We start from the raw sequence: 11433 nt of genomic DNA, 5'->3' as shown, positions 1-11433 counted from the left end.
TGTAGGGGGCAGTGGTGGGTTCTCCTCCTCTCCTGTAGGGGGCAGTGGTGGGTTCTCCTCCTCTCCTGTAGGGAGCAGTGGTGGGTTCTCCTCCTCTCCTGTAGGGGGCAGTGGTGGGTCCTCCTCCTCTCCTGCAGGGGGCAGTGGTGGGTTCTCCTCCTCTCCTGTAGGGGGCAGTGGTGGGTTCTCCTCCTCTCCTGTAGGGGGCAGTGGTGGGTCCTCCTCCTCTCCTGTAGGGGGCAGTGGTGGTTTCTCCTCCTCCTCTCCTGTAGGGGGCAGTGGTGTAGGGCTCTCCTCCTCCTCTCCTGTAGGGGGCAGTGGTGTAGGGCTCTCCTCCTCCTCTCCTGTAGGGGGCAGTGATGGTTTCTCCTCCTCTCCTGTAGGGGGCAGTGGTGGGTCCTCCTCCTCCTCTCCTGTAGGGGGCAGTGTAGGGCTCTCCTCCTCCTCTCCTGCAGGGGGCAGCGGTGGGTTCTCCTCCTCTCCTGCAGGGGGCAGCGGTGTAGGGCTCTCCTCCTCCTCTCCTGCAGGGGGCAGTGGTGGGTTCTCCTCCTCTCCTGTAGGGGGCAGTGGTGGGTTCTCCTCCTCCTCTCCTGTAGGGGGCAGTGTTGGGCTCTCCTCCTCTCCTGCAGGGGGCAGTGTTGGGCTCTCCTCCTCTCCTGTAGGGGGCAGTGTTGGGCTCTCCTCCTCTCCTGTAGGGGGCAGTGGTGGGCTCTCCTCCTCCTCTCCTGTAGGGGGCAGTGTAGGGCTCTCCTCCTCTCCTGCAGGGGGCAGTGGTGGGCTCTCCTCCTCCTCTCCTGTAGGGGGCAGTGTAGGGCTCTCCTCCTCTCCTGCAGGAGGCAGTGTGTAGCTGATGCCCACCAGCCCGCAGATGTTCTTCAGCATGATGTGGACGATCTCCTCCTCCTCCGACGGCTGCAAACACCAGAGACGCGTGAGGGTGAGGGTCTGCAGATGACGTCACGCCGCTGCTCACCTGGTGCGAGGCCTGCTCCTGCTGGAAGGAGACCAGGATGACGGAGACCAGGAGGTTCAGGAGCACGAAGCCCAGGAGGACGATGCAGGAGCCGACGAGGAACGCTCCCAACACCGGGCTGTGGTCCAACACCTGCAGGACATCAGGGGACATCAGGAGAACATCAGGAGGAACATAAGGGGAACATCAGGAGGAACATCAGGAGGAACATCAGGAGGAACGACAGGAGGAACGACAGGAGGAACGACAGGAGGAACGACAGGAGGAACGACAGGAGGAACGACGGGAGGAACGACGGGAGGAACGACGGGAGGAACGACGGGAGGAACGACGGGAGGAACGACAGGAGGAACGACAGGAGGAACGACAGGAGGAACGACAGGAGGAACATCAGGAGGAACGACAGGAGGAACATCAGGAGGAACGACAGGAGGAACATCAGGAGGAACGATGGGAGAACGACAGGAGGAACGACAGGAAGAACGACAGGAGGAACATCAGGAGGAACGACAGGAGGAACGACGGGAGGAACGACAGGAGGAACGACAGGAGGAACGACAGGAGGAACATCAGGAGGAACATCAGGAGGAACATCAGGAGGAACGACAGGAGGAACATCAGGAGGAACGATGGGAGAACGACAGGAGGAACGACAGGAAGAACGACAGGAAGAACATCAGGAGGAACGACAGGAGGAACGACAGGAGGAACATCAGGAGGAACATCAGGAGGAACATCAGGAGGAACATCAGGAGGAACATCAGGAGGAACGACAGGAGGAACATCAGGAGGAACATCAGGAGGAACATCAGGAGGAACGACAGGAGGAACATCAGGAGGAACGATGGGAGAACGACAGGAGGAACGACAGGAGGAACATCAGGAGGAACGACAGGAGGAACATCAGGAGGAACGATGGGAGAACGACAGAAGGAACATCAGGAGGAACATCAGGAGGAACGACAGGAGGAACATCAGGAGGAACGATGGGAGGAACATCAGGAGGAACGATGGGAGAACGACAGGAGGAACGACAGGAGGAACATCAGGAGGAACGACAGGAGGAACATCAGGAGGAACGACAGGAGGAACGACGGGAGGAACATCAGGAGGAACGACGGGAGGAACGACGGGAGGAACGACAGGAGGAACGACGGGAGGAACATCAGGAGGAACGACAGGAGGAACGACGGGAGGAACATCAGGAGGAACGACGGGAGGAACGACAGGAAGAACATCAGGAGGAACATCAGGAGGAACGACAGGAGGAACATCAGGAGGAACATCAGGAGGAACGACAGGAGGAACATCAGGAGGAACATCAGGAGGAACGACAGGAAGAACATCAGGAGGAACATCAGGAGGAACGACAGGAGGAACATCAGGAGGAACGACAGGAAGAACGACAGGAGGAACATCAGGAGGAACGACAGGAAGAACGACAGGAGGAACATCAGGAGGAACGACAGAAGGAACATCAGGAGGAACGACAGGAGGAACATCAGGAGGAACGACAGGAAGAACGACAGGAGGAACATCAGGAGGAACATCAGGAGGAACATCAGGAGGAACATCAGGAGGAACGACAGGAGGAACGACGGGAGGAACGACGGGAGGAACATCAGGAGGAACGACAGGAGGAACATCAGGAGGAACATCAGGAGGAACGACAGGAGGAACGACGGGAGGAACGACAGGAGGAACGACAGGAGGAACGACGGGAGGAACATCAGGAGGAACGACAGGAGGAACATCAGGAGGAACATCAGGAGGAACGACAGGAGGAACATCAGGAGGAACATCAGGAGGAACGACAGGAGGAACGACGGGAGGAACGACAGGAGGAACATCAGGAGGAACATCAGGAGGAACATCAGGAGGAACGACAGGAGGAACGACAGGAGGAACATCAGGAGGAACGACAGGAGGAACATCAGGAGGAACATCAGGAGGAACATCAGGAGGAACGACAGGAGGAACGACGGGAGGAACGACAGGAGGAACGACAGGAGGAACGACAGGAGGAACATCAGGAGGAACGACAGGAGGAACGACAGGAGGAACGACAGGAGGAACGACAGGAGGAACATCAGGAGGAACGACAGGAGGAACGACAGGAGGAACGACAGGAGGAACGACAGGAGGAACGACAGGAGGAACGACAGGAGGAACATCAGGAGGAACGACAGGAGGAACGACAGGAGGAACGACAGGAGGAACGACAGAGGAACGACAGGAGGAACGACAGGAGGAACGACAGGAGGAACGACAGGAGGAACATCAGGAGGAACGACAGGAGGAACGACAGGAGGAACGACGGGAGGAACGACAGGAGGAACATCAGGAGGAACATCAGGAGGAACGACAGAGGAACGACAGGAGGAACATCAGGAGGAACGACAGGAGGAACATCAGGAGGAACGACGGGAGGAACGACAGAGGAACGACAGGAGGAACATCAGGAGGAACGACAGGAGGAACGACAGAGGAACGACAGGAGGAACATCAGGAGGAACGACAGGAGGAACATCAGGAGGAACGACAGAGGAACGACAGGAGGAACATCAGGAGGAACGACAGGAGGAACATCAGGAGGAACGACGGGAGGAACGACAGGAGGAACGACAGGAGGAACGACGGGAGGAACGACAGGAGGAACATCAGGAGGAACGACGGGAGGAACGACAGGAGGAACGACAGGAGGAACATCAGGAGGAACGACAGGAGGAACATCAGGAGGAACGACGGGAGGAACGACAGGAGGAACGACAGGAGGAACGACAGGAGGAACGACAGGAGGAACGACGGGAGGAACGACGGGAGGAACGACAGGAGGAACATCAGGAGGAACGACGGGAGGAACGACAGGAGGAACGACGGGAGGAACGACAGGAGGAACGACAGGAGGAACATCAGGAGGAACATCAGGAGGAACGACAGGAGGAACGACAGGAGGAACGACAGGAGGAACGACAGGAGGAACGACAGGAGGAACATCAGGAGGAACATCAGGAGGAACGACAGGAGGAACATCAGGAGGAACGACAGGAGGAACATCAGGAGGAACATCAGGAGGAACATCAGGAGGAACGACAGGAGGAACATCAGGAGGAACATCAGGAGGAACGACAGGAGGAACGACAGGAGGAACATCAGGAGGAACATCAGGAGGAACGACAGGAGGAACATCAGGAGGAACGACAGGAGGAACATCAGGAGGAACATCAGGAGGAACGACGGGAGGAACGACAGGAGGAACATCAGGAGGAACATCAGGAGGAACATCAGGAGGAACGACGGGAGGAACGACAGGAGGAACGACAGGAGGAACATCAGGAGGAACATCAGGAGGAACGACGGGAGGAACGACGGGAGGAACGACAGGAGGAACGACAGGAGGAACATCAGGAGGAACATCAGGAGGAACGACAGGAGGAACGACAGGAGGAACATCAGGAGGAACGACGGGAGGAACGACGGGAGGAACGACAGGAGGGACGTCAGGAGGAACATCAGGAGGAACATCAGGAGGAACATCAGGAGGAACATCAGGAGGAACGACGGGAGGAACGACGGGAGGAACGACAGGAGGAACATCAGGAGGAACGACAGGAGGAACGACAGGAGGAACATCAGGAGGAACATCAGGAGGAACATCAGGAGGAACGACAGGAGGAACATCAGGAGGAACGACAGGAGGAACGACAGGAGGAACATCAGGAGGAACATCAGGAGGAACGACGGGAGGAACGACGGGAGGAACGACGGGAGGAACATCAGGAGGAACGACAGGAGGAACGACAGGAGGAACGACAGGAGGAACATCAGGAGGAACATCAGGAGGAACGACAGGAGGAACATCAGGAGGAACATCAGGAGGAACGACAGGAGGAACATCAGGAGGAACATCAGGAGGAACGACGGGAGGAACATCAGGAGGAACATCAGGAGGAACATCAGGAGGAACATCAGGAGGAACGACAGGAGGAACATCAGGAGGAACATCAGGAGGAACATCAGGAGGAACATCAGGAGGAACATCAGGAGGAACGACAGGAGGAACATCAGGAGGAACATCAGGAGGAACATCAGGAGGAACATCAGGAGGAACGACAGGAGGAACATCAGGAGGAACATCAGGAGGAACATCAGGAGGAACATCAGGAGGAACATCAGGAGGAACATCAGGAGGAACATCAGGAGGAACATCAGGAGGAACGACAGGAGGAACATCAGGAGGAACATCAGGAGGAACGACAGGAGGAACGACAGGAGGAACATCAGGAGGAACGACGGGAGGAACGACAGGAGGAACGACAGGAGGAACGACGGGAGGAACGACGGGAGGAACATCAGGAGGAACGACAGGAGGAACGACGGGAGGAACGACGGGAGGAACGACAGGAGGAACGTCAGGAGGAACATCAGGAGGAACGACAGGAGGAACGACGGGAGGAACGACAGGAGGAACGACAGGAGGAACGACGGGAGGAACGACAGGAGGAACGACGGGAGGAACATCAGGAGGAACATCAGGAGGAACATCAGGAGGAACATCAGGAGGAACGACGGGAGGAACATCAGGAGGAACGACAGGAGGAACGTCAGGAGGAACATCAGGAGGAACGACAGGAGGAACGACGGGAGGAACGACAGGAGGAACGACAGGAGGAACATCAGGAGGAACGACAGGAGGAACGACAGGAGGAACGACGGGAGGAACGACAGGAGGAACGACAGGAGGAACGACGGGAGGAACGACAGGAGGAACGACAGGAGGAACGACGGGAGGAACATCAGGAGGAACATCAGGAGGAACATCAGGAGGAACGACGGGAGGAACATCAGGAGGAACGACAGGAGGAACGTCAGGAGGAACATCAGGAGGAACGACAGGAGGAACGACGGGAGGAACGACAGGAGGAACGACAGGAGGAACGACGGGAGGAACGACAGGAGGAACGACGGGAGGAACATCAGGAGGAACATCAGGAGGAACATCAGGAGGAACATCAGGAGGAACGACAGGAGGAACGACAGGAGGAACGACGGGAGGAACATCAGGAGGAACATCAGGAGGAACGACAGGAGGAACATCAGGAGGAACATCAGGAGGAACATCAGGAGGAACATCAGGAGGAACATCAGGAGGAACGACGGGAGGAACATCAGGAGGAACATCAGGAGGAACATCAGGAGGAACATCAGGAGGAACGACAGGAGGAACGACAGGAGGAACATCAGGAGGAACGACGGGAGGAACGACGGGAGGAACGACGGGAGGAACATCAGGAGGAACGACAGGAGGAACGACGGGAGGAACGACGGGAGGAACGACGGGAGGAACATCAGGAGGAACGACAGGAGGAACGTCAGGAGGAACATCAGGAGGAACGACAGGAGGAACGACAGGAGGAACGACAGGAGGAACGACAGGAGGAACGACGGGAGGAACGACGGGAGGAACATCAGGAGGAACGACAGGAGGAACATCAGGAGGAACGACAGGAGGAACGACGGGAGGAACGACAGGAGGAACATCAGGAGGAACGACAGGAGGAACGACGGGAGGAACGACAGGAGGAACATCAGGAGGAACGACAGGAGGAACGACGGGAGGAACGACGGGAGGAACATCAGGAGGAACGACAGGAGGAACATCAGGAGGAACATCAGGAGGAACATCAGGAGGAACGACAGGAGGAACGACGGGAGGAACGACAGGAGGAACGACAGGAGGAACATCAGGAGGAACGACAGGAGGAACGACGGGAGGAACGACAGGAGGAACGACGGGAGGAACATCAGGAGGAACATCAGGAGGAACATCAGGAGGAACATCAGGAGGAACGACAGGAGGAACGACAGGAGGAACGACGGGAGGAACATCAGGAGGAACATCAGGAGGAACGACAGGAGGAACATCAGGAGGAACATCAGGAGGAACATCAGGAGGAACATCAGGAGGAACATCAGGAGGAACGACGGGAGGAACATCAGGAGGAACATCAGGAGGAACATCAGGAGGAACATCAGGAGGAACGACAGGAGGAACGACAGGAGGAACGACGGGAGGAACATCAGGAGGAACGACGGGAGGAACATCAGGAGGAACGACAGGAGGAACATCAGGAGGAACATCAGGAGGAACGACAGGAGGAACATCAGGAGGAACATCAGGAGGAACGACAGGAGGAACGACGGGAGGAACGACAGGAGGAACATCAGGAGGAACATCAGGAGGAACGACAGGAGGAACATCAGGAGGAACATCAGGAGGAACGACAGGAGGAACGACAGGAGGAACATCAGGAGGAACGACAGGAGGAACATCAGGAGGAACGACGGGAGGAACGACAGGAGGAACATCAGGAGGAACGACAGGAGGAACGACAGGAGGAACGACGGGAGGAACGACGGGAGGAACGACAGGAGGAACATCAGGAGGAACGACAGGAGGAACGACAGGAGGAACGACGGGAGGAACGACGGGAGGAACGACAGGAGGAACGACAGGAGGAACGACAGGAGGAACATCAGGAGGAACATCAGGAGGAACGACAGGAGGAACGACCGGAGGAACATCAGGAGGAACGACGGGAGGAACGACGGGAGGAACGACAGGAGGAACGACAGGAGGAACATCAGGAGGAACATCAGGAGGAACGACAGGAGGAACGACCGGAGGAACATCAGGAGGAACGACGGGAGGAACGACGGGAGGAACGACGGGAGGAACGACGGGAGGAACGACGGGAGGAACATCAGGAGGAACATCAGGAGGAACGACAGGAGGAACGACCGGAGGAACATCAGGAGGAACGACGGGAGGAACGACGGGAGGAACGACGGGAGGAACGACGGGAGGAACGACGGGAGGAACGACAGGAGGAACGACAGGAGGAACGACAGGAGGAACATCAGGAGGAACATCAGGAGGAACGACAGGAGGAACGACCGGAGGAACATCAGGAGGAACGACGGGAGGAACGACGGGAGGAACGACGGGAGGAACATCAGGAGGAACATCAGGAGGAACGACAGGAGGAACGACGGGAGGAACATCAGGAGGAACATCAGGAGGAACGACAGGAGGAACGACAGGAGGAACGACAGGAGGAACGACAGGAGGAACGACAGGAGGAACATCAGGAGGAACGACAGGAGGAACGACGGGAGGAACGACGGGAGGAACGACGGGAGGAACGACGGGAGGAACGACGGGAGGAACGACGGGAGGAACGACGGGAGGAACGACGGGAGGAACATCAGGAGGAACATCAGGAGGAACGACAGGAGGAACGACAGGAGGAACGACAGGAGGAACATCGGGAGGAACGACGGGAGGAACGACAGGAGGAACAACAGGAGGAACATCGGGAGGAACGACGGGAGGAACGACGGGAGGAACGACGGGAGGAACGACGGGAGGAACGACGGGAGGAACGACGGGAGGAACGACGGGAGGAACGACGGGAGGAACGACGGGAGGAACGACGGGAGGAACGACGGGAGGAACGACGGGAGGAACGACAGGAGGAACGACAAATGTTGGAAATAAAATCTGTTGCCGTGAGGAAAAAGATCCCTCGGTTCAGGCGGGAGTTAAGAGGTTAAAGAAGCGGCAGCAGCACGAGGGGAGGGGCTCAGGCTCAGACACGTCTCCAGGAGAAGAACACGAGGGGAGGGCTCAGGCTCCAGGAGAAGAACACGAGGGGAGGGTTCAGGCTCCAGGAGAAGAACACGAGGGGAGGGGCTCAGGCTCCAGGAGAAGAACACGAGGGGAGGGTTCAGGCTCCAGGTAAAGAACACGAGGGGAGGGGCTCCGGCTCCAGGAGAAGAACACGAGGGGAGGGTTCAGGCTCCAGGAGAAGAACACGAGGGGAGGGTTCAGGCTCCAGGAGAAGAACACGAGGGGAGGGGCTCAGGCTCCAGGAGAAGAACACGAGGGGAGGGTTCAGGCTCCAGGAGAAGAACACGAGGGGAGGGGCTCAGGCTCCAGGAGAAGAACACGAGGGGAGGGTTCAGGCTCCAGGAGAAGAACACGAGGGGAGGGTTCAGGCTCCAGGAGAAGAACACGAGGGGAGGGGCTCAGGCTCCAGGAGAAGAACACGAGGGGAGGGTTCAGGCTCCAGGAGAAGAACACGAGGGGAGGGGCTCAGGCTCCAGGAGAAGAACACGAGGGGAGGGGCTCAGGCTCAGACACAGGAGAAGAACACGAGGGGAGGGGCTCCGGCTCCAGGAGAAGAACACGAGGGGAGGGGCTCCGGCTCAGACCAACCTCGCTGTAGTTGAAGATGCCGAGCTGCAGCTTAATGAGCGTGAGGAGCGAGGCGGAGAAGGTCCTGTAGGACGCCATCTGCCCGCCGTACGCCACGTTACTCTGGAACAAACAGAGGAGGAGGAGCCTCAGGGAACTGTCCAGATACACACCCATATATGGTCATGTTTGAAAACAGGAAAGGAGGAAACCATTTGGAGAAAAATCTAAACTTTCTCGAATTATTCAAAAAACACTTTAACAAATGCTGGATTATGAAAATAAATAAACAAACACAGACATGGAGCAAAGTGGTTCCACAGCCCATAAATACAGAAATAATGGAAAATGTTAACATGATGCTAATGCTAACGCTAGCTACGACTGCTGTTTTTTTTTTTGCTTCTACAGAACAATCTGCTGAATAAACCTCCACATGGACCTGATTCAGACCTGACTTTAAAAGCCCCGCCCCCTTCTATGACGAGACGCCGTCTGTCAAAATAAAAGCATCGAAAGCAGGAACAAAAAAGAAATGTAGAGCTTTATATTCACGTTTGGATGCTGTTGGTCGTCAAAGTTTGAAAAAAAAAAAAAGTGAAAGACAAGTGGAAAAAATTGAAAAAACATGAACAAAAACTGGAAACACTTGGGCCAAAATTGAGAGAAAAATTGGGAAAAAAATGTGAAAAAAGGGGGAAATGTTCAGGACGGAAAATGTAAACATTGGGGAAAAACAGGTCGAAAGATTTGAGGAAAAATAACTGGGAAAACGTGGAAAAATATGTAAAAAAAAATGAAAATACATTTGCATCTGAGATTGACCGGGTGGCCTCTTGACCCCCGCCCCTCAGGGAGACCGGGCGTCCACGTGACCCCCCCTCAGGGAGACCGGGCGGCCATGCGACCCCCGCCCTCAGGGAGACCTCTCCTGGGTGTGGGGTTGATCTTTCAGACTCTGTCACTGGTGTCTCTGAATCCTCCACAGTTTCATTATATTTTGTCCTGGCATGTGTTGCCGTAGTAACGCTGTACAGTGAATCTTAATTGAGATGACGGGGGCATCGGACATCGACCGCTCGTCTCCATGGAGACGTGACAAAGGATGAATAAGGATCTGCAGACCACACGACCCTGTGGGGGGGGGGCTCTCGTGAACACTCTTTTTTGGGTAAATCTTCATGTCGTATTTTCATCCTCGTGCTCGGCTCAGGTCAAAGGTTAAAACATAAACTGTTTCTTATTTTAGATCTAATTTTGGCTCCAAACTTATTTTCAGATTCACTGTGAACATGAACCTTCTTTATGCCCAAAGTGCGTCACATCAACGACACAGACACTGGAGGAGAGGAGGGGGAAGTGCCTTGCCCAAGGACACAACGACAGTGTGCGCCTGCGGGATTAAAACCACCGACCCTCCGCTCTACTCTCTGAGCCACCGTCGCAGAGAGGCTTCTGTCATTGTTTCAAACGTTGTCTTTAATAAATGTCTACACTGTGTTCCAAATTATTATGCAAATTGGATTTTTGTGTCAAAAAGGTTAAAAAAAAAAACAATAATAATGAAACTCATGGATGGTGTCGTGTCTCGGGGCTCTATGAATCACTGACATTAATCTCAGAGACCTGGGATGATTAGTTTTCAGGTTAAGCCCAGTTAAGGGAAAAACTACTGAAAAAGGATGTTCCACTTTATTATGCAGATCATCATTTTCAAGCAAAAAGGGAAAGAAAAAGGGACTTTCTGCTGATGAAAAGCGTGAAATAGTTGAATGTCTTGGTCTCGGTATGAAAACCGATATTTCATGAAAGATGAAGCGTAATCATCGAACTGATAAGAGATTTGTGGATGATTCAGACACACCGGTTTGTGCCGATAAAGGCACAATATGGACGGTTTCTGCCAGACAAACACATCAGATTATTAGAACAGATGCTACAAAGCAGCAGACAGGTATTTGAAGCTGCTGGTGCCTCTGGAGTCTCCCGAACATCAAGGTGTCGGACCCTCCAGAGGCTGCAGTTGTGCATAAACCTTCTATCCGGGCCTCCCCTAAACTGTTCATTGAAGCTGATGAGCAGAAACGGCTGCAGTGGCTCAGAAATACATGAGGACTCATTTTCAGACAGTCTTGTTCACTGATGAGGCCGTGTGACCCTGGATGGTCAGATGGATGGAGGTGAATGGCCACAATGTCCC

The 11433-nt window shown here is 55.3% G+C and overlaps 1 protein-coding gene across 1 annotated transcript in view; it reads right to left on the bottom strand.

The window, feature by feature from the left end:
• Positions 1–858: 858 nt before the first annotated feature.
• The window catches only part of LOC306982832 (polycystin-1-like protein 2), a gene marked incomplete at both ends in the record, with an annotated part of 43129 nt that continues 32554 nt past the window's right edge, over positions 859–11433 (bottom strand). The window contains 3 exons of the mRNA XM_079583282.1: positions 859–912; positions 974–1105; positions 9255–9356. Coding sequence (XP_079439408.1) covers positions 859–912; positions 974–1105; positions 9255–9356 — 288 coding nt within the window. The remainder of the gene's footprint in view (positions 913–973; positions 1106–9254; positions 9357–11433) is intronic.

This window comes from Gobius niger (genome assembly GCF_951799975.1).
Source record: "Gobius niger genome assembly, contig: SCAFFOLD_127, whole genome shotgun sequence".
Lineage (NCBI taxonomy): Eukaryota > Metazoa > Chordata > Actinopteri > Gobiiformes > Gobiidae > Gobius > Gobius niger.
This window is presented reverse-complemented; position numbering and strand designations above follow the sequence as displayed.